The sequence below is a fragment of the Oxyura jamaicensis genome, chromosome Z (genome assembly GCF_011077185.1).
Source record: "Oxyura jamaicensis isolate SHBP4307 breed ruddy duck chromosome Z, BPBGC_Ojam_1.0, whole genome shotgun sequence".
Lineage (NCBI taxonomy): Eukaryota > Metazoa > Chordata > Aves > Anseriformes > Anatidae > Oxyura > Oxyura jamaicensis.
The window spans coordinates 8980068-9004107 of NC_048926.1; the positions used below are offsets into that span (position 1 = coordinate 8980068).

The 24040-nt window shown below is 41.6% G+C and overlaps 1 protein-coding gene across 5 annotated transcripts in view; it reads right to left on the reverse strand.

Moving 5' to 3' along the window:
• The window catches only part of UBAP2 (ubiquitin associated protein 2), an 82775-nt gene that overhangs the window by 52470 nt on the left and 6265 nt on the right, over positions 1 to 24040 (reverse strand). For all 5 annotated transcript variants that reach the window (XM_035309709.1, XM_035309707.1, XM_035309706.1 and 2 more), the window contains exons 2-4: positions 9217 to 9356; positions 5364 to 5441; positions 3657 to 3767 (exon numbers count right to left, since the gene is read on the reverse strand). In XM_035309709.1, coding sequence (XP_035165600.1) covers positions 3657 to 3767; positions 5364 to 5441; positions 9217 to 9315 — 288 coding nt within the window. In that variant the 5' untranslated portion in view covers positions 9316 to 9356. The remainder of the gene's footprint in view (positions 1 to 3656; positions 3768 to 5363; positions 5442 to 9216; positions 9357 to 24040) is intronic.

The window sequence follows — 24040 nt, forward strand, 5'->3', positions numbered from 1 at the left end:
AACCAAGGTCTATTTTTTGGGAAGAGATGGGAAAGAAACAAATTACAGAAGCTTAATTTTCTTATGAAAGTTAAGAATCCCAAATACTTACAGCTAACTATCAAGTATATCAATTTTATATAGCAATTTTAACCAGTCCAAAGAAGCCTAAATAAGACCATGACATAAAAAAAAAAAAAAAAAAAAAAAAAAAAACACAGAGCAACATTTTCCCTTTTAACTACCTCCATAAATCTAGCAAAGGAGCAAGGACAGAGCTATCTTTTCTCAAAAGAAAATGAAAAAGTACCTTCCAAGCATCACTGAACAAGAGACTGATGTGAAGAAGTACATGGTCTATGGAAAAAAACTATCCAGACATACAAAAGCTCAGGCACCAAGAGACAGAATGGCAGACTAAGAACTTGAGAAAACTGGGGCCATAAGACAGAACATCCACTAACAGCTACAGATCATCGTGTAGAGCAAAAGTCAAGAAATACTGTGTCTAAACAGTACAGAGTACCAAGGTACAAACAGATCTCAGCTTTAACACAAAAATCCAACCCCAAAATAAATTCAGAAATAATATCAGCTCCATATGAACATCTGTAGGAGTTGAAAACAAAATGACTAAAATACTTGCTAAGAATAGCACAGCAACTCATTATGCAATTGCATGGTTTGTCTATTGAGCAATAGTTGCAAAGCAAAAAAGAAAGGTATTATTTGTAAACCATTAAGATGGGAGATGCTTTTAATGTCTCCACCTCTAGGAGCTTACAGTCTGGATTAGGTATTCAAGCAGGAAAACTGCATATGCAGATAAGGTGCCGTCAACTGTGCAGCACTAGATAAAGCCCATGGCTTCACAACAGGCATCAAAAAAAGGTTGGCTGTCAGTAATTTGGGTCCTGTGATCTCTTCTCAATTCACACAACAGCAACTTATAAACCCTGGCAGTGACCAGCTAATCCAATCTGCCTAGAATTAAAAAAAAAAATAGTATTACTGAGCAAGCAAGTAGGCAAAGCAGTTTGCAAGTACAAACTCAATGTTTTAGTGTCTTGTTTGAGAGATTAAGTACTAAAAGAGAATGGCTATTCATTTTTTGTAGTGGTACAGGCGAGAAAGAAGCTCAAGTCAGTTTTCAATTTCATCTCTGGTACTGAAGACTAGACTGCCATAAGACAACTTGGGTAAAGCACAGATGGTGCTGATTACAAGTACAAAACTACTTGTTTGAGCAATGTCATGTTATTTGTATGACAGGAAACTTGGTCTCCTCCAGTAACTATCACACACCTTCACATGCCACAGCCTGCGTAACATGTATCACTGAGACCCCCCAAGAGTTTCAGAGATACTATAAAGGGCAATAAATACCTGCACTGACAAATTAAAAACCAAATCTAGATTATTTAGAATGCACTGTTTTGCTAATGGGTGTGGTACCAAATGATCTTCAATTGTTTTAAGAAATCTCCAGAATCAGATGATTCCACAGATCTTAAAGAGACTGTGGTAAGGCTCTTTAGTGATATTTAGATTGTATGAAGAACTACGGAAGCATCAGATCCATGCTTTACCACAAGTAAGAATTTCAAAAAATTACAAGGATTTCAGGATTTGTGAAGTTATTTATTACTATTTATATAAGGAGAAAAATCAGTATCATTTGGAAGAAAACCAAGAAGTTGGGAATAGCACTGTCTCTGGACATGGGTATGCATCATAGACCATCAAAACCTTTGTAAACTACAGTTTCAACTGAGGCAACCCAAATTACAGTTGTGGACCTAACTCTTGAAAATATGTAACAGAAGCCTTCTTGCTGCCCTGATCTTGGGATGTAGGGGCAAAAGGAATCTGAAGGGTTCCCCCTTTAATCTACCTTCAAATGTTTTAGAAACTAAAACATGGTTGGGCATAAAATGGCTCTTACTCCTGTAGGAATCTAAAGGAACACAAGTCTTGGGCAAAGAAGCATTCCCTTCTCTACACCCCTCCAAAGCCAGACAGCTGCAACACTTGCAACTGAAAAGTCTTCAGAAAGAGAGTACAAAGCCTTAAGGATCACAGCATTAAAAAAAAAAAAAAAAAAGCTGGCGGAGTATCAAAGAAATTATAAATAGACTCCATAGCCATCACCCCCTGCTCTTCTAATTGCTCAAATTGGATAGATACATATTCTTCCAAATGAGGTAAAAAAACACATAGTGCATCAAAGCCAAGTGAAGTGAGAAAGATTCAGGAATCTGCATTCAGAACAAGTATTACCTCTGTTTCCAACTTTATACCAAATCCATTGTAAAGCTGTTTTGAAGTAAAACGGCCTCACAACAAACCCTTCAAGCTGGAGGTCCATACTTCCATAAGGAATGTGCCTGCACACACTGATATAGACCTTTCTAATTAAGGTTTTCCTCCTTCCTCACTGAGCCCTTCATGTTTCTCCGTATTTGAGTTGCATTTTCTATACTGAGAACATGGGGTTCAGAAGGACTTGCCAACATAGCAGAACATGGATATGTTGTTGCCTCTTACTGATGGATGAGTTCAGAAAGTTTCTTCCATGTCATGATCATTTATAATAGTCTGCTAAAGTAAGAAAGCATTTAACATTCTTCTTCAACCAGAAAACTATTTTCAATTAGAAGATAAATATAAAAGAACACAAAAACGGATAGCACATTACCAAAATAGATTTCATCCAGGTGAGTTTCTCTCTTCTCCTACCAATTTACCTACCCATTACACATTTCTGTGCTTTAGATGACAACTCTTAGAAATAAAAAGGGGATAAAAAGTAAGTCCCCTTGGTTAGAATGGTATGTGGCCTAGATTTGGGGTGTAGGGGGTTTGTTTCCTCATTAACACTAAGCAATAGAACACATCCTGATAAATCACAGGAAGTACAGAACATTTGATAGTAAAGTAAAGGAAGTCCAGGCTTTTTTCTCAATTTATGAGAGGGAATCTAGCTGACTGTCTCAAATAAGCTGTTAGAAGTACCTCCAGCAAGAACTTCTACCACAATTTCCTGAAAACTCTTGGGATAAAAAACATGCTATGAAACCTTAACGTTGTTCCTATATACACAGTTTAACTTCCTCTTTTGGTTTCTCCATAAAGTAAGGCTAATGAGCAACACAAAGACAAAAGCAACTACTTTCTGCGTTCTCTTGTGCTACTATTAGTTTTTGATGCATCTTTCAGACGTGGAAACCCCCTCCACCCTCAATACTGGCAATGGGTAAGTACAAAAGTTACATGATTTCAAGTATCTGCCTCCCTTTTTAGGTTCACAAAGATTTCCGCTGTGGCAAACACATTATCACCTCAGGTCTCAGGATTGTGGAGGTGCCACAGAGTAACTACAAACAGGTCAGCAGAACACAGGACAGTGCTCCACTGAGCCCTGCTGCAGAAAAAATAGCTCATCTATAAAAGCTGGAAGACTCTAGAGGAGACCAGCAGAACACCCACAACATTTTAAAGTTTTAGCCTTTATGCACAAGACTGAGAAGCTTCCCTGGTGCCCATTTCCTCCAGAGGAATTTCAGCGGAGACATGGAAATCAAAAGCTTCTTAAATATGATTTTCTCCATCATTTTCTCAGAGTAGTCAGTCACACCAAGAAATAAGAGCAGTTCAATAGAGAAGTAAAACCTTACCGTATCTGAACTTCCTTCCAGCAGTATATTGATAGCTCTGTTCACATCCCCATTACAGTCGTGTAATGCCACTATGCACTCATCCTGGTTCTTCCCCGTCACTTCCATAAGCTGTCAATAAAAGTCACATGTTAAAATATCCAAAATATCATCGTAAGAGTTAATACCACCATAGATTTGAAGAAAATATGCAGCTACTATGTCAGAGTAATATAAAATCCTAAATAACGGTATCTACATTTCACAGATCTGCTTAGGGTTCAGCTAAGAGGCAGGATTTAACACAGGTTTAAATAGTAATCAAGACAACACCCTCTTGCATTCTTTCCTTTAAGTTTATGCTTGCAAGCAAATGCTGTCACTCTAGAGATACCTGTATGAGGGTAAAGAGGGTAAAGACACCAGAAACCAGGACAGCTCCATTATCTTCACCTATCTCACTGTGTGAGCACAGCCATAAAATAAACCGTGGAGGAGAAGAGATCCACCCGGAAAAACATCCAGACTGAGAATAAGGTTAACTTCTCCAGTCAGCTCAGCTCTTTCAATCTGTTGTAGCCTGTTTGTGTGGTCTTGTGCCATGTGATGACTGCTTAAGGAGAAATGGTTCAGAGCTATGCTTTGTGGTCCTGCAGTACACAACCTGAGATGGGGGGGAATGGATATAACCAGCCTGTCAGGGGGGCATACAGTACCTCCACACCGAAAAAAAACACTAGCTAGAAATATATATGAACATGTGAAATATTGTACGTTTCCTAAGCAGAATTTAACTGTTATCATTCTTCCAATCAGCAGAGCTACGGGCACGAACTATTGATTGAGGTCCCTTTGCTTCAGGACATACAGGACTTCGCTTCTAGTGTGGCAACAGAAGTTTATAAACAAGAACAAAGAGCAGTTAACAGTGACTGAGAGATTTTACAAAGGTAAGGAAATTGAGAAATCTGCCCCTCTGCTGCATCAGTGAGTTCACAGTAACTCTTTTCTCCTTCTGAGTGCATTCCTACATTCTACATGAGTTGTGACACGCTCACTAAGATAAAAACACCAACACCCTGAGCAGAACAGGTAGCTGAATCCTCAGTACTGCTTGAATTAATGACCTCAGCTCTAACAGTATAATGGAAACTTGAATATATATATCCAAAGCTCAGCATGGTAGAGGAAATGGTGTGAGATTTTGTTTTCACAATGTAATTCTACCATTTTCATATACAGATCCGGGAGGTCAGATTAAAAAAAGCTACACAACACACACCAATTCACCTTTAAGCTATGATTAGATTTTTACTTTTCCTGAAAAACGGCCAATGTTTTAGTAAACTCAGTTTACACAGGTGACAAATTTTTCCCCTGTGCATGTACATGCAGGCAAGCTGAATGCACTCCTTATTCTAAAGATCATTAAGCATTAGGACGACATTGGAGATACAGAGTCTGCAAGACACCTCAGCACAGATGATTTTTGGCTGAATGGCTCGTCTACAAAGGACAATACACTAGTTTCACTATGCAGCCAGACACGCAATGTCTTATAAACAGAATTTTATAGTGCAGTAAGAGCTCCTTTTCCTAGTTAGACTAATGTAACTCCAAAAAAGATTTCATCTAAAATCAGAAACAGACACTCTAACTCCAAAATGTAAGCCAGCCTAGAGACACCTTAGTGCAGGGCATGGGAAGTCTGTACCATAGGAAACATACTTGTTTCACTTTATCTTCAAAATCTGCGTCGTTCTTATCATAGATCATCTGAGCAAGGCGAATCTGTTCTGCTGTTGCCTGAAAAAAATGCAAACATCCAGTAAAGTTCATGAAAAGTAACAATATCCTTTTTAAAAGTATCTCCTGGTGTCATTATCTTCTCTCCAGTTTCTCAAAGAGAACCAACACAACAAGCACAGAGGTGCTACAGGGACAGGATTAACACTTCCTCTTCTACATTCGTTTTACACTAAACAGAAGTTTACTGGAACAGAAGCAATTTCAACACTTCGTTTTGATGCTTGAACCACAGTTACAGGCCATTACATAGATAACTAAGTAATAAAATCAAATTTACTATGGAAGTCTACGTTTTGATGTTATTACTCCTGCTTTTATTTAGCAACAATCACTCCAGAATTGAAGTTTTATGATAAAAAAATGATAATGATATTTTTCTAAATTAACCTCATCTCTGATGATGCCCACTCGCATCACCTCCCATAACTCTCCCAAGAACATGACCATAGATTTATGAGCACTTAAAAGAAGACAGGGTTGCACCTCAAGACTCCGCCTGCGAACAGCTGCACTAATACTCGCCTCTGAAAATTGTGAAGGATCTTGCTATTTATGATATATTTGGTGCCTCTGTAATGTTTCTGGACCACAAAGCCACGCCCGCAACTTCTCCAGAAGTTGTCAGACTAAAATGGATGAATGCAGTAAAACATCTTAAATCCTAATGTATTATGGTTGTCCCACACAGAAAGCAGCTCAACACCCACTAATGTCTCAGCAGATACAGCTACTCTTCATCGCATGGCATTTGCAGTCCACTTGAACTGGATTCCCATGAAAATGCCAAAGATAACTGTACGTTACACGATTCTGAACCTGATTTGATTTCTGCTCAAATAGAAAAGATGTCTGTCTCTGGGTGGAGAAGACTGATATTGAAGAACTAAGACACAGAACGTGTGTTCATGTGCTGCATAATACTTCTTCATTAAGAAAGGGACGACTTCATCCACTGAAATTTCTTGAATAAAGGGATTCATACCAGGCAGCTGGCTGAACCTCACCTCGCAGAGTATCACTTCAGAGAATACCAACGTGTTCTGAGCCTCAAGATTCTGACTCAGCCCCACACTGCTTTGCTGTTGGAGTTTACCACAAATACAAGCTCTGGAGAAGGTCGCCAAGTGCAAACACTGAGCAGAGTCTAAAAATTACTCCACCATACACCATCAGCTGCTTATTTGCTGAGAAGTTACCGCAGCTGTCCCAGTTCCTTGAGGGAAGTGACATTTGCCACGCTGAGAGGCAATGTTCCAAGACAATTAGTGATCGTAACAGAGTTAAGCACGCCGCGCTATTTCACATTTACCAAGTACCATGCTGACAGCTCCCTACATCAGCTGGTAACACAGATGAGACTACCCTGGAGTTCCCAGCTCCAAGCCCTGTGCTACCCAGAGCACTGCACCGCCACGGCAGCCTCCCAGCCCTGCGCAAAGAAGCCCTCACTTGGTGTCTGCTATGAGCTCGGACAGCAAAGTGCAAATGTTCGCCACGTTCAGGACTCACACCTTCCTGCATCCTTTTGCTCAGTTTCCTCAGGCCCACTGTAATTTTTAAACTCAAGACATTTCCTTTACAGATATCCAGAGAAGAAAAATTCAGACAATGTAATTTCTGTACAGACATGACCGCATATTTGACCAGAAACAGGAAGCCATTAAGATTCATTTATTAATGACTTTCTTTGAAGTTCACATTAGACAGAAATACACCAATTTTATAACTATATGAAAATGTCTGACACTATCTTCAATTTTCCTGTGCAAGCAGAAAGCTTGGAAACTTGCTAATATTTATGCCAGTGGACTACACCCATAAAGAACTGCAGATCCAAAACAAAAACAAAGATGCTTTTATTGCACAAACACCAAATCATTGTCACAAGAAGTTGTCCCACCGCAGTAACCAGCTGTGCTTTGCTTTTTAAGGAACCATCTTTATAAGATTTTATTAACCTATGAAGTAGTATAAAACTTTACTCAACCTTATAAGATATACGATCTCTGCAGTGTTAGGGAAGGTTATTTTTGATTAACAACTTAGAACTCTCAGAAAGCAGGAACACACAAAACACAAAATTAAGTGACAGTAATAGGCCCACATCTGATAACAAATGGTATATTTACTATCCAGATGCAATGGAAAATATCTGCAGTGTAATTTCATAAATAATTGAAATTATGATCAATGGGATACAACACTGAAACCTCAATTTGGGGAAGTATCATTGTTCTAGATTCAGAAATCAGTGGTGATTAAACAATATTACATATTTCTGTTGATCTCTAAAGCTTATCTAAGCAGGAAGACCCATCTGATCTCTAAAGAATAAAACATATGGTACTGTAAAAAATAAATGCTGTAAATAGCCATTGTTTCCACTGAATTGACCAAATCAGTATTCATTATGCAAGTAGTAGAAATAACAAATGGACAAAATGCAGAAAATGCTCAATAAGACCAACTGTTTAAAACCACTCAATCACAGGTTGGAAAGGTTTTCCTCAACGCAACCTCCTGCTGAGGGCAGGTCCCGTCAGAGGAGTTGCCTGGGGCCAGGCAGAGATCCCACCACCTCTCTAATCCTCATTCCACTATTTGACCACCTTCACAGTAAACTTTTTTCATTTAACAGCTGGAATTTCCAGTGTTCCAACTTGTGCCTTTGCTCATCAGGTCCCGTAGACTTGTTCACCTTCAGATTCCTCAGATTTCCTCAAACCTGGTCTTCTGCTACAGAGGGTGAAACTTCATCCCCCTCCTCGATGATATCCCTATCATCTTCCCAGGATGTGTGTCCCTGCCTACATGCTTCTTTTTTTGTGCTTTAGTTTGGTTAAGAGGTCAACCTGCTCACTACCCTCTTGCTGCCTTATTACTAAAAACAAAAATAAATTCATCTTCACCTATTGAAAATCACTTTCTAAATCTACACATTAGCATGAATCACCAGTAAGCAAAACACTGCAACGCATGGAGACGAGGGCTTGAGCTCACATAATTAATACTGTATAAAACAGGAAGGAAGCCTCTCCATGTTAAAGATCAGTCTGGAAAACAATAAAAGACACCATTTCCCAGGGGAGCACCTGATGCATTCTCTGCCAGCAGAGAACTGAGGCAATTCTTGAACTGAGTCCAATTTTGGAGAAGTACCTGACAAGAGAATAATGAGTTGCCAGAAGCAGAAACATTTTGCACTCTCTGTAACCTAGATAAGTACACAACTTAACTACTCTGCGGCTGAAAATCGAGACAATGAGCTAATCTGAGATATTCGAAAATACTTTTAGTCCAGTGATGATCTTCACTTCACTTTCTGTGAAGACGCTGCACAAGAAGTGTAAGATTCTGGAACTTGCAGATATGCTGAATCATGCTGTGGAACATGGTGTGTATCTAATAAAGCTATTCCCACCCACCCATCCACCTATATCAACCAGAAGTCTTCTAGCATCATGAGACCAGCATACAGAGGAGAAAATCTGAGGACACCGAGGTCACAGGACAAAAATCCTGACACAAGCATAGGCACAGAATTCCTCACTGATGGGAAATGTCACTGAAAAACACAATACTCATTTAGAGACACAAATACAGGAACAATTTAAGGCTGTGGAAGATTAGTAAAAGTGAGATGTCAAACATACGCTTCCAAATTAAGTCTCTAATTCTTCTATCTTTTCTTAGTTTTTACTATCTTGTGGAAGAAGGGCATACCATTACATTTTTACTTTGAATTCAAAGATGATTATACAGTGGCACGTACCTGTACTACTTGTTTCTGCTGTTGTATTGGCTGTGTGGTTGAAATTTGCGTTTTGTCCCGAGTGCCCCGGGTACGTTCACTGCCCACCGAAGTCATCATATACAGTATATACAAAACAATGTATGTACAAAATAGAAAATCTGAAAGAGAAAAAGAGCATGAGTTAAGGCACGGCTCTGATTGAACAGATAACATACAACTGCAGTAGCTTCAGCTTTGCTTGCCTTTACCAGAAATTCTGGTAAATGCAAGATTCCTGAGAAAGCAGCTTAAAAATACTATTACTGGATTTATCATACGGTCTTTAAAGTATGAGGAGGGAATGGAGTGGATAAAAAGCATTCTTATCAGCTGACAGTGGTCTGTCTAGATCTGTACTTGCAGACTACATCTCCCAGTTTTTCTGGGTCTTTACGGTAGACTTTTCTATCCGCTACTCTGCCGGGATTCCAGCTCCAGCTGTAGGACTTCTTCAGTTTCTATGATCTGTCCTGTCCTGTTTTGATGCCTGGAATTTCACCACACTCGTACCCACTCAGAACAGTAATGTAAACATCATATTCACAAACCAGACTGTTCTTCTCTTCCCTATCACTACATCTTTCCTACACATTTAGGAAGGTCACTGCCAACACCCACTCGACTCCTCATCCCTCGTTTGTAAGAGAAATGCTGATCCTTGCCTTTAAATCCAGTCTCTGTAGACAGCATTTGTTTTCTGTTCTCCCTCATACTAACCAAAAACATTTACCAAATACCTATTACCCTGCTTTAAACATGCTTTGGTTGTAGGTGTTCAACAACAAAACCCAACCCCCCTACACACACACCAGTGCTATCTTGTCTGTGGCAGTCAGCTTTCATTTCAGGTCTTCCTCCATCACTAAAAGCACTTGGAAGAAATAAATTTCTTATTCTTCCATGTTTGTACGGCACCTAACCCAAAACTACCTGATGATGAATCCGGATTTTAGCAGCTCTGATAACTGAACACAGGTCTCAGAACAGTCATGGTCAAGCACCCAGTTTCTGTCCCCGTGACACTGGGAAGTAAAACTACAAATTTACAGAACCAAAAGACAACCTGCAAGGGGTGCCACCTGGGCAGAAGACACACAAAGCTGCCAAGTCCTTTTTCTCCCAGCACACAACTTGGCATGGCAAATTGCTCTGGCACAAGTTTGGTATCGCCAATGCTCAGATGACAACTGAGCGACAATGCTCAGATGACAACCGGGCAAACCGCTGTGACAGCACGGATGAGGATGCGTTCAGTACCAGACCGGTCACCAGCCTTCAGAAGTAGTAAGTATCCAAAAAATAGCTGCAACAAGCTGTCACTGTTCATTCAAACACTGATCCCCAGCGCTCAGGCGCCTCATTTAGATACACAAAAGACAATTAACCCTGTTGTGATCTTCAGTTTAGAAATACATTTTTGTTGGCCAAAATTGAACCCGATACAGATTTTTATTTTTTTTGTGTGATAGTTAAAGTGTTCAACAGAGCCTGAGGAGAAAGTCTATTTCCATGAACTCTTACATATTTAACAAGAAAAGGCCTGCCTTCACCTGGAACCGACCGTAGTATGATCTGAACGGGAACACAGCGTTTCTGCAGCTTCGTGAATACATTCACCAAAGCCAAGCTGTTTCGCAGTCCCTTCGGGTGGTCTAACTTGGGTGTCTGCGAAAGGCCCGGACACACAGGCCCTGGGAGCACCGCGTCTTGACAGCCTGACGCGGTGGGAGAGGGGTAACTCAAGCTCCTGACCAAGTGTTCCAAAGAAAGCAAAATATTAAGTAGCTGTGGCGACACGCCGAACAACGAGTTCAACGCTTATCGCAGGCTCTCTGCTCATGGCTGTCCACTGGTATTTTAAACATGTTACAGACTGTCCTCTGAGTCAGCAGCAACACTCACTTTCTCCGTGTTCAAATCTGCTTGGTAAGCGGTGCTGACTGGACTTCCAACGCCTTAAGGCTGACTTAATTTTATGAACGCTAAAAATGACCTTTGGTTTTCTTTGAGGGTCGGTTTTGTTTTGTTTTTAAAATCAGTCAGCTTGCTACAATTTGCATCTAGTAAAAATGAGAATGAGATAAATCCCTGAAGAGAGAATATGATAGCGAGCACTAACCTCTCCGAAAGTCAAGCTGGCATTTCCAAATACGATCATGTAGGATCAGCACACTAAGTTTTGCTGAAAAATTCAAACTCCACTGGGTCTATTTTTGTTCATTATTTCTGAATTGAAGTCATATTTACAAAGATTGCGGTACCTACAACTTCTAACGTACTTCAAATGGTAATTTCTCTACTTCCACTAGACAGAGCTCCTCGCGTTCTGGACGTGACCGAGACACATGCACACTACAAAAGAGGTTTCTATTTGTTTGTAAAACGTATGTTCTGCTGCAGCACACACTTCGACAGCCAGGCAACACGTGGATAGAGAAGTTTTTTTCCTCTCCTCCCTAACACACGCTGTGCCATGGCTGTTTGAGCCATGTTTGTTTTTCCAGAGGAAAGAATACTTGAAGGAAAAAGGGAGGCACGGAAATGTTTGAAACACTCCTGAAGGCGTGCGGCAAGATCAGCCTGCCTAGGGGAACAGGGCCAGACGGTCTAAGAGTATAACGGGATCTTCCAAGCAGATCCTAACCTTGCAGCCCATGGCAGCAGCACCAGGTCTGAAGATGCCATCTAGCCAACAAGGACCTGCTGTAACCCATTTCAGACAGAAAGCATCCGCTTCAGACGCAAACCACCCTTAAAAGCAGAACCAACAGCTCGATGCAAAGAGGGCAGGAGAAGCAAAGCTTCGAGACGGCCCCCCGGCAGTCGTGGGGCTCGATCCCAGAGGCAGCAGGGCAACGTCACGCCACCAGCGACTGGCGTTTCGAGCACCGAGTGGGGCATTATTAGTTAACGAGATGGGGCTCAACACGAACACTGCCTCGCTCGCTCGGCAGTTGTCATAGCAATGAGTAGGGTATTACAAACCGAGGAACTTCATTTTAACTGCTGATCAAAGGAGGAAAGAAGATTTTAGACAAAGACAATTCTTAATTAAACATCTGCATAATAAAGATCAGGAAAATGTTCAGAGCAGCAGATGTTTCTGCTTCCATGTCAAGGTCTGGCTCGGTTCAGAAGTCCCTCATCAGCAGTTAATGCTTGACCTTGTAAACACGTCGCAACTCCAGTAAGCAGCCCAAAGAGCTGGATTTTGAAGAAAGAGAGGCACATTAAACAAAACAGACCCCTCCGAGCACAAAAGGAGAAGAAAGCCTTAGAGACCTGACCTCCCAAAACTGTCATGTAAAGAAAGTAACCACACTGGCTTTCTTGACAGTTAAAAAAATGCTTGTTTATATCAGTGGAAAAAGGCTTACAATCGGGTACCTCCAGAGGAAAATTGTCTTTATGTAAACAAAAACCAAACAAAAAACAATTTACAAAAAAAAATTCACAGCTATGTTTAGCTTTTCAAGCACTACAAAATTCAAATCTCAGCACTTCTTCCTAAAGCCAATAACTAGACTTAAAAATGAAAATGAAGCCTTTTCAAAGCAAAATCATCCCAAATCTCAAGGTTGCTGTCTGTGCAGCAAACCTTTACCGATATAACAGCAGATAAATTATTGCATAATAAGCCACCACCAGACTGGTGATGGAATGACAACAGCTATTCTAGCACCCAAAAGGGGAAATGTTGGTAACAGCACCCACCTTTTCTAGGATAATCAAATCCTAGCCCCACACGTCTCCACATCCAAGTTACATTCAAGTTGCATTTTGGCTTTGGGTTTTTGAAAGAAAGGAAGAAGGCAAAGAATCAGTGAATAACCAAACACACTGTCAGTGCAAAAAGCAGGTTCATGAAGCTATCATAATGCTTTCTTTGATCTTTTGTTCAAGTTTCCCCGGGCAAGAAATCTAGGCTCCAGAAAGTCAGAAAAACTCGAGATGCACAGAATACCAAGCGCCTTGACAGCGTGGCAGGCCCTGCAAGACGCAGTAAATCTGCTGCTGAACTTCCAGGGAAATGCCCAGCACTGCAATACCACTGACTTTCAAGAACCGTTCTGCAGTTAAATACTCACTTCCACCAGCTGAACAAAACATTTGCAGTTTCAATTCTTTTCCTGAGGCAGTCTCGAAAAAGTTATTTTCTTGACTCTGGACATGGAGCCAGGACAAAGAATGCTGCAGAAATCTGCGTGAGCACCTTAGAAGCATGATCACTTTTTTATGCTCTAAGCACAAAGCTACTCAGTCAAGAATTTCGTGCAAGGACAGGGCTGGAATAAGGCTGCAGGACACTGCTTCATGATGGCATGACTACCATACATGTAAAATGAGGCCAGATTTTATTGCCGCAGCAGTAGCGTGACATGACCATGAGGAAAAAGCGTGGGGATAAAACTGGCTGCTAAGTGTTGATTCAGTGCATTTCCCTCAAGTGCTGTTGTCTAAAGAACTTCACTACTTTCATTATGGCTTGAAAGGGGAAAGGAATTGGCTAGAGTCAGATGTTCAAGAAGAGTACTGATTAGTCCGGGTCTGTAATGCCCCAAGCCAACAATACCAAACCTGAGCTCGTGGATCCTGAGAGGATTCCTGTCTCATTTTACCTTCTTCTGCAGTAAATAGGAAGAATAATGATGGCCAGGAGCAGACCTTGATCACTGGCAGAGTACAATTTCTTGTGTCCTGTGGTGCTCTCTCACGTTTTACCACAAGACAAGGACTTGAGGACTGCTGGGAGTGGCTGGCTGTCAGCCCGAGTACAAACAAAAACCTAGCAGATACACTTCCAGTTGTCATGTTCACAAAGCTTAGAGAACAAGCTGTTGCATACCGCTACCCACCTTTCTTAAAAGCCAGCGAGTCGTTGCTTGAAATTACTATTCTGCATTAGACTCAGTAAATTTGTAATTAGCTAAGAGCACACCCCTGATCTACAGAAATCGATCACTCCTCAACAGACCAAAAAAGAAAAAACTCATCTCAAGGCTTAGTGTTCCTAAGCAAGTGTTATGGAAAGGAAAACGAATACAGGAATAGGTGCTACAAACAAAAGAACAGACAGCTCTTTTTGGGAAGGGAGCAGTGCTGATGAGAAGGTAAGAAGGCTGCTCACGTACCCAGGGCCACTCCGAAAAGACTGATGTGGTAGGGGCACTGAACAGGGCATGTTTTTCACCAGCAGAGCAAGTTTCAGGCACTGAGTTAAGTATTAATACTATTAATATTAAAAAAAAAAAAAAAAAGCTAATCTCATAATATTAATCTTTGCTATTATCCTGGTGTCTCTGCCTAACAGACGCTGTTTTACATTTTAGTATGTGCTGGTGAGTATCCATGCTTTAACAAAAACCTGCCAGCTACATCCAATAAACATTGAGTGGACCTGTCTTCCTCATTTCTTTATAAATATTCAAAACTTCAGAAGCAACATGAGCCCTTATTCATACAGAAACTTTTGAAGGAGGAATCTACATTTCCCAAAATTCTCAGAGATCAAAAAAGCAAAACAAGACAACAACACTAAAAAAAAAAAAAAAAAAAAATCAGAAAAAACGTGATAAATTTTTGCCGGGGATTTTTTTTTTTAAAAAACCAACAAAAAATTCAAACTGCTAAAAAAAAAAAAAAAAAAAAAAAAAAAAATAGGTATCAGGACCTACCCAGCCTCACTGCTGTCAGAGGACAACACTCACTAGTGACCCCGAAGAGCCAAGAGGCACAGAGTGCCCTGCACGATTCAGAGGACTTGGCCTGATGTTTCAGGTATCGATTACCTCCAGAGTCACTACTCCCATCTTCTGTTGCCATTCTGCTAGAAGAATGCCATTTAAGACAGAGACTGGCTTGGCTTCCACACTCAGGAAGAATCAAGTATTGCTCCCTGCCCTAATTATTTATATGGGATAACTATATTTATCCTGTGTTTGCGAGGATTTGTGCGATGCATTAGTTATCAGCACTTACCATTGGCTGTAATGAAACTTGAAGAAACGACCCAGAAAGACTTAATTGCATGTTACTTCCCATCTAAGCACCACTCTCAGGTCTATCCGCACCAGACAATCTTGCTAGACCATAGCAAAGACCAGACCACAAAATGGCGTAGGAGCAAGCTCACTTCTGAACTATGATTTTCTGCTGAGGAATATTTTAAGGAAGGTCCTTTCCTGGTATTCTAGGACCTGAAGAAAAAATTAAATAGTTTCCTGTTATCTTTGATGGAAGGACCTCACTTCTTGCCCTTTATCACAGGAAGAGCTTTTCTTTTGTTAACCATCTCTACAAACTGCAAGAGAGAGACAATCTATTCCTTCACTGATCACACTGTACATTCATCCCTGGCTCTCCTATTTTTAGGCTATGGAAATAGCAAAAACACTACTGGCTAAGTCAATGCACAGCATACTCACTGCTCATTCCATCGCTACTACATTCGGTGGTGAAGAACCAACAGCATTTCCAAATCTCTTTACGTCTGTTTCTCTGGGTTTGTCCCCCACAAAAGAAAAATATGCAGTAGTCAGTGAAGAAACAAAAAGGTAGGTTAAAACCCCTTGGTGTTTTCTCTAACATTTCCTGAGTAATGTCCAGTAAAAGGGAACTGTGTCTTCAACTTCATGCAAAGAAGCTGCTTGCAGAACAGTATTGAAGCCTCCTCAACCCCTGCAATAAATACTCAGATTGAATTAGACACTGCATTACGGAGAGGCCTGTAAAAAAAAATTAACTAGTACTTCACAAAAGGAAAGCTTTATTGCAGCTGAGAAACAACCGAACTGGCAGGTTTGTCAGGGTTGAAAATCATTACTCTGCGCAGAGAGAACTCACACAGCCTCGCTGAAGTCACACACAAGCTGAGGAGAGCTAAGCAGAGTTTGGGACAAAACCCCATGACCAGAGTTTTAGTTTTACCACACAATTTCACCCAGCTGGTTGTATATTAGTTACACGTGTAGCAAAGGGAGAACCTAAAACATTTGTACCATTAAAACTCAAGTTTCAACTTGCATCTAACACCACGTGACTGCAAAGCCTCTCCAGAAATGGCACTCCTGCTTCCCTCCTCCTTAGCCACATAATATTGCTACTTCCTTTCCATCAGACTAATGATTGTGCAGCTGCAAAGTGAGCTGACCCAAGAGCAAACTAAACCCTCTAAAAACAAAATAGCGGGGCACTTGAATAAGCTTACCAAATGGAAAACTACGTGGCTATGCAACTGCTGAATCTGACACGAGGGACAGGGAACGAGGTCACGGGGAAAGGGGGAACGTGCATCTCAGCTGCCACACACCCTTACCACGTAGGTAGAAAGCAATGTTTCACGTTTTGTCTTCGTGGGATCCTGAACAGCAAGACTTGATCCTGATCCTGCCCTCTGCACACAACAAGATCATTAAAATGCCTTGTAAAAACTACTTAAAACATAAAAAATTCACAGCAAGGGACTTTGCCAACAGGGTGACCTTGAATATATCGCTGTCTTACAGCATATACAGTCTTTGGATCACCAGTGGGAAAACAGAGATGTTTATCACCTTTCCTGAGGAGCGATCCTTCATGCTGAGCCTCCTGGATGCCCATCAGCATTCACTTGTTGTGAAGAAGGACCTTATAACACTTTGGAGGTGCTTCTATCCAACGAGAAGGGAAGATACCAACCAACATCAGGACAGTCTGCCTACCGCAGCACGTGTCCATCTAGCATTCCGTTCGTTCCCCTCATCATGCAACTATCTTTCTGCATTCAGTGTCAGGCACTAAATGTAGCAACTCAAACTATCCTAAAGCAATTTAACCACCAATCTTCAGTGATTCTGTACGGAGGGCTGAGTTTCCAGTGCTTTTGCTGGTCATCTTGACATTTCCCCTTCACAGGCCTAACACCCAACATCCATCCCTCCTCCACCTCCACACCCTACCTCAGAAAGGCTCGCTTCCTCCACCAGCTCAGGAACTCACTGCGGGCCCGGCACAGGGAGGAGGTGGCAAGCCAGACAGACGTGTCTGGAAAGGCAGGGCCGGCTGCCTTGGAAGGTCTTCACATGGTTCCTTCCACCAAAGGCGGCTTACTGCAGACTAATAATTTGTACAGCTTTCTTCTGTTCTCTGAGATGAGCTCAGGGGTCAGCTAGAAGCCTGGGTGAACTCAGGACACATGTACAGAGGTGAGGAGACAGCTGCAGAGCATGAACCAAACAAGTGACGGATGTTCTCTTCAAAGACTGCATGTAAAGGACGTATGATCTCAGGTCACGCTCTGGTTAAGCTATCAATACCGCAAGGAAAAAGATATCTAAGCAGCCAAAGCACTTCAGATAAGACTGGTGTCGACCGCGAAAGCTGCACCGTGGTGTGTGTTCCTCTATTAACTGCGACTGACTTGTCTCAGAATGCCTGTTCCCCACGCCTCTAGTAACAATGTCAGCAGGATGCTTTCAGAACAGTTTAAGTGTGGTTTACATAAGTACGTACAACGCGAGACATAAGCACACATCAAGGACACGTCAGGCTTGCATCTGTCAGTCCCACCCACTGGAAGGCACAGGAGTTAAACAAGCTTTCGGTGGGCCTCCTACCTACCGGTCACTACCATTACCACCAGGTTAGCGGTACCCACGAGAGGAGTAGTTCACAAAAGAGCAAAAACAAAAGACAAGCTATTACATCACAACAACAACAAAATAACTTACTAGGAAAATTAATCATAGTTAAAACTGGTACCAGAACTAAAGAAGATGATGAACTGCTACAGGGGAGGACAGGACAAGTATTCAGGACTGTCAGCTCTGGCTACTGAACTAAAGAAAGGTGTATTGCAGAGATTTGCTCTGGTATAACCATCCTTATCTAAACAGCCCCCCCAGATTAACCCCATTTTACACGTTCAGACAGCCCCATAAGATTCAGGCTGAAAGCCAGGCGCTCCAAGCAGCAGAAAGCAGCAGCTAACACGAGCTGGGAGCCAGGCCACCCTGCAGACCCCAGCCTTTGCTCTGAGCAGGGTCCCACCACCGCGGTGGCGTGCAGGAAGCGGTGCTGGGTACAAGGCATGGTGCTGCCAAATCACGACCTCACTCCGTGCTCTCCCTGCCCCCTCCGGCTCCCTCCCGCGTCGCTGCACCACGCTCCTCCTGGAATGGCTTCCAAAGGAATTCTCTGAATAGAAACAGATACAAGCAGCAGGGCTAAAAATAGACAAGTACGAGCTGAGACATTTATGACGTCCTCAAACTGGTGGAAACATGCTGAACAGCCTCAAAAAAGGGGCACTCAGTTGTTTCACACTATGACGGAGGCCGAGGAACAAAGTCGGGAGTGCCACCATGAAGCGAGCTGGAAGGGGAGGGGGCAATTCCAACTTGCAACACCATCATCAGATCACGTTACAGCGCTCGAGACAAAAAGCAATGGTTAAGTTACAAACCACAAGTGAAATAGAAGCAAATGCATGAAGTAATCTGTAAGGCTGCTCCTCTGAAAAGGCATTAAAACCTCCCGACATCAGATTTTGGAGCTCAGAGTTTTGGTGGCATCCAAAACTTCAGAGTTTTGGTGGCATCACTGAGGAGCTCAGATACCATTCTCTGCCAAGCCCTGCTTCTTCAACTAGATCCTCAGGGAAAAAACAGCAAGACTGATACTTGTGGAACACTAACACTGACAAAAACACTGTAAACCAGAAGTCTTACTGACAAAAAATCCTTTAAATACAGCAGGATATTCCTAAATATCTTCCTGTAACTTCCCCAAGATAATACTTCGCCAAGATAATACTTCGCCGGGTTCATCTTAAGCAAGAGAAGAATCCATCAAAATAAAAGCTTTTTCTTGACTGACATACACCATACATCACTCAATAAACAATAAAATAACAATAAAAAGTTTTAACATCTGGAATAAAAAGTTCCAGAAGGAAGAAAAGAAACAATAGTTTCTAAGGCAGCATTAAAAGTTTCCTTCCTTAACCATCTTAAGCTTTTACTGTGCATAAAAACCTGATGAAAACTCATGGCCATTTGATCCAACTGGAAAAAAAAAAAAAAAAAAAACACCGTCTTTTAGCCCCACACTCACTGTTTCAGCCTCCCACCATTATTTTTTACCTGGCTTGGCTGCTACTCACTTTCTGCCTGCAGCAGGAGGCTCTCACTCCCCTCTCCAAACCTCCGCGAGCCACACCAGTTTATAATACAGGTGAAGAATCTGTACAGAATCTTTGATTTTGCAAAACACGTGGGTTTTTTTCTTCCTTCCAAAACATCCTTCCTATCAACGGACCATTAAGAAATTTGTTTTTGCATTGATTTATTAATTTGTTTTCATAAAGCTTACTTTCTATTTCAAATGTGTCTTTTTGTGTTTCGCAGGGTCATTTATCACTGCGCTGTGCTAAACAGCCCCTGGTTCTGCAGAGGTATGCCAACTTCGCACATTAAAACGCCCAAGATGTGTTTTCTAGAACATCCTCAGAAGGCATTAGCCACCTGTCTATTTTACCAACCATCCAAGAGACCAAGCACTGTGCTGCAAGATCAAGTCGCTCACTTCTGACAGAAGTGGGCTCTTCGCATCTCGCTTTCTGAACCAGCTAGATTATTTATATTAATTGCAGCACCTCGCCCTTTGCGCACACGTGAGCCCTGAGACTGCACCTGGAATGCACACACTGTTAATTGCAGCATACAACTCTAGCAACAGCATTAAAATATTACAACTATCAGCTTTAGCAATTATACTGTACCTATAAAAACATCACTGAACAAACGCTTCGGCAGTGGCAGCCTTTAAAACCATTTCAGCAGATGTGTTGTGAACACCAATTTTGCCCTAACAAAACAAAAAGCTGTACGGATGTGAAAGCCAAAAAAGGGATGAGCAAGGGAGAAGCAAGATAAAACATTACAAGTTTTAAAAGTTGCATTACAAGCTTAAGTAAGAGTTGTTTAATGACAATAATAATTTTCAGCCATTTACAGAATGTTAAGTAGAAATCCTAGCACAACAAGGGACTGTTACTTACTGTAAAAGCCACAATGACACTGTAAATAAATTAAGAAAGCAGTGGTAGGGAAGTTTAAAATGCAAAACATTGTAAAGATGGTCTCAATTTAACACGGGGGCCATTTTCATGTTCAATGAGCACGCTGTGCAAAATTCAGCTTTTTGAAAACTGGCGAGGACAAGCTGACACATGGGTACAAGGTGAACGTAAGTTACAATTGAGAGAAAAAACGTAACTCACCATTTCACATGCCTCCTCCGCTAACAGCAAGAACCCTGAAAAGCCCACTTATCTAAGAGGGCAGCATTCACCCAAAGCTGCAATCAGCATCAACTGAAATACTAAAAAGTTGCTCACTGTCACCACTTGGGTATCCGCAGGGGTTTGGGGTGTTCACAAGGATGGGGGTCTCAGACGTGCAGGTCCCTCTGCTTTCCCTTATCTAAAACCTGGACCACAATACTTGCCAACCCGTCTGCTGTGCTCTAAACCTCCAGGGCAGTAGGTATTAGCATGCCCAGAGCTTTGATATCCCAGAAAGAACCTTGAGTTTTTGAGATTTGTTGTCATGGAAGTTCCTGTGAGATCGCAGCTACATCACAGGAAATCTCTCCCCAGGATCGAATACAGGAACGGCAGAACGCGATGAAGCTGCTCTCAGTATGTTGCATTTGAACTCCACTCAGTACAGCATCCGAGAACAGCAATTTTAAGGAGAAACTGAAATTTTACCTCCACTTATTCATGCAAGCCATTTAAAGAGTTATGAACACATCCAACACGAACATCACGCCCTTTCCAGATTTTTTTCCCAGAAATAGAAGAGAAGGAAAAAAGTATGTTTAAATAGATTATCTTGTTCCCAAAGCCACAGACATAAGAGAATGTCCCTTCCATCATTTTAAGTTGTCTAATATTCCACACATGATGAAAAAAAGCCAGAAAATTCCCAGAACGTGAAGCTTCAAGAGTAAGGCCTTATACGAGTTAGACATCAATGTATATTCAAACGTGCAAGAACCTTTGAGAACAAAAACCTTTGTTCAGTTGAATTGTCACAATTCCCATCTATTTTTTTTTTTAAAAAAAAAAAGAGTAAAACAGAGCCCAAAGAATGCAACTGAATTGGGTCAGGAGAAAAACTAGGGTTAACCCTGGGGAGTCAAAAATCAGCCTTACACACTTGTGGATCCACAAAAGGTTGTAATTTTTTTTTTTTTTTTTTTTTACTTTATAGGCAACTAAAAATAAACCAATGTTTATCTGGGACTCACTTGTCAGTGGAGATTTCAACATAGTGAAATACAAGTTGTTGTTTAAAAGCTAAAGTATACTGATGTCAATCTAAAGTTCATTCACTGTAAACAAGTATTTCTTTGGCCAAACTTCCCAAACCTTCAGTCAAACATCCAATTGCTATGTAAGACTTGGAAGCTTAAATTCCAAAAAAAAAAAAATCTAATCCTCATTATCAGAAATCACCCTTTGTCATCACAAAAATAGGCACTTTTAAGGCACAACTTAATACTTGCTTTATTTTTTTTTTACTACCTTCAGTTTGCATTACAGAAAAGTATGATAATGTTTTAGTTAGCTTTCAGATTCTTGGAGCTGAAATGTTTTGGATTTAAATATAATTGGAAAATATTCATGGCATCATGAAGATTTTTTTTACACCAGTCCTAAGCACAACTAAATCTTCATTTTATACAGCTTTAGAAAAATAAACTGATGGCTTCCTTTGTGTTTTTTTTTTTTATTATTATTATTAGGGTCATTTTAAAAATAATATAACATCTGAAACAAAGGAGTAGATGCTAAACACAGTAGGTCAATATTTTAACAAAACCTGATACATCCCAGAAGCTGAACTACTTGGAAATTCAATTTAAAATAGGCCCTGGAAGAGCTAAGTGTGCCACTTCTTCCCAACTGGTCTTTGAGATTTCAAGACAGCAGAGCTTCCCTTTTCTCTAGTCATAAAATCCCATACTGGTATAAATATATCCCAACGCACCTTAGGAAAGAGCAGCCTAGTGTAAAGCTCTATTTTTGGTCTTTCATGCATTGCCTTCAGCTGGATGTTTTTAGACTTCAGCTACGATAAAGCAAGTAAGGTTTAGATGCGCATTTTGGCACAGCTTAGCAGTTTGAGCTCTGCTTATGTGAGGACACTTTGCCTGGCAGAGAAATTGTAAAGTCTGAAATCGAGATTCTTCAGGAAATGTAAGAGGTGGTTAAGGTCTCAGCTTTGTAAACAGAGGGACTAAGTCTCTAAATGGAGCTGGCTTCCCCCACCACGAGAATGCCAGGAGAGAGAGCTTATCCCTTCCCTTCAACACTTCTCCCTTGAAAGAGAACAAAGATTATCTTAAATATATATAAAAAGATGTATTTCACAGTATGTCTGCTCACGTACAAACTTCTAGGAAAAAGGCAACTTGTCGATGCTGTGCTACACAGACATAAAAGCAAAACAAAAATGCACTTACAGAAATACCAGGAAAAATAAGGTGCATACCAAGCCCTTAACTTCCCAGCTGGCATTACAGCAGCTACACACTGAGCAACACCAGTTCATTGCTCTCTGCAGCAACCTGAAAGGAAGGTGTGGGGAGCTGGGGGTTGGCCTCTTCTCACAGGTACCTAGTGATAGGACTAGAGGGAAAGGCCTCAAGTTGTGCCAGGGGAGGTTCAGGTTGGAAATGAGGAGTCATTTCTTCTCAGAAAGAGCGGTCAGGCATTGGGACAGGTTGCCCTGGGAGGTGGTGGCATCACCGTCCCTGGGGGTGTTCAAGGAAAGGTTGGACGTGGTGCTTAGGGAAAGGGCTTAGTGGGTGACATTTGGGGTAAGGGAATGGTTGGACCAGATGGTCTTGGAGGGCTTTTCCAACCTTAATGATTCTGAGATTCTAATACACAGTTGAACGACCAAGTATTTCACTGGGCCAATGTAAGAAGGTGTGCAGAGGAGTTTCCCCTCTTCCTCCTCCCCAGGTGTGCCAGCAAGGCTCCCTATTCCTGTATTATTTCATTACTAACTTTCAGGGCAACTCACCAAAGAAGGAATTTTGTTTGTTTGCTGAGACACACCTAAGGCTTCCCAGCATTAGTGACTCCGTTTCTGCTGCAAGGAACCTGACTCTGGATAATTTGAGCAAATCAAAGTAGAAACCCATCCTATCAGCGATCAAACCAAACTCTTCCCCCATCCCAAACCTGTCGCGTAACCACTCCAAGCCACATCCTCCTCCCGTTCGCCCACACTCCTCAGGCCTTGCGTTGCCTCTCTCCCTCAACACACTGCCCTAAGACCTGTTCAGTCAGAGGAAAGACACCATCAAAAGAGCATGCTGGCGACAGATCCCAGCTTCTCTCTTACACAGTGCAGCAACTGGAAGGGGCGGAAGAGCTGCATGTCAGCTCGCAGTCGGGGTCTGTTGATAAAGGGACCTGTAACAGTAAAACCAGTTCCCCACCACCCACCTCTCCCTCGGGTCCTGATGAGGAAAACGATGACGGCTCCAGCTGCCACGCTCTCCCATTTGTTCTCTCCTGCAGCCGGTTCCCATCCCAAACAGCCACTTAGCCTCTGCTAGGTGGAAAAGCTTTTTGTTACCGCAGCCTGACTCAATGTTCACAACCTGCTTGTTCTGGCCTGCAAGGTAAGATGCGTCACTCGGTTTGTTTTTATGCTCAAATTTTGCTTAGATATTAAAATCAGCTGAAAAGGGAGAGTTCTGAGGTTCCTTACCCTATGTTTGATCATATTTTCCAATAAAC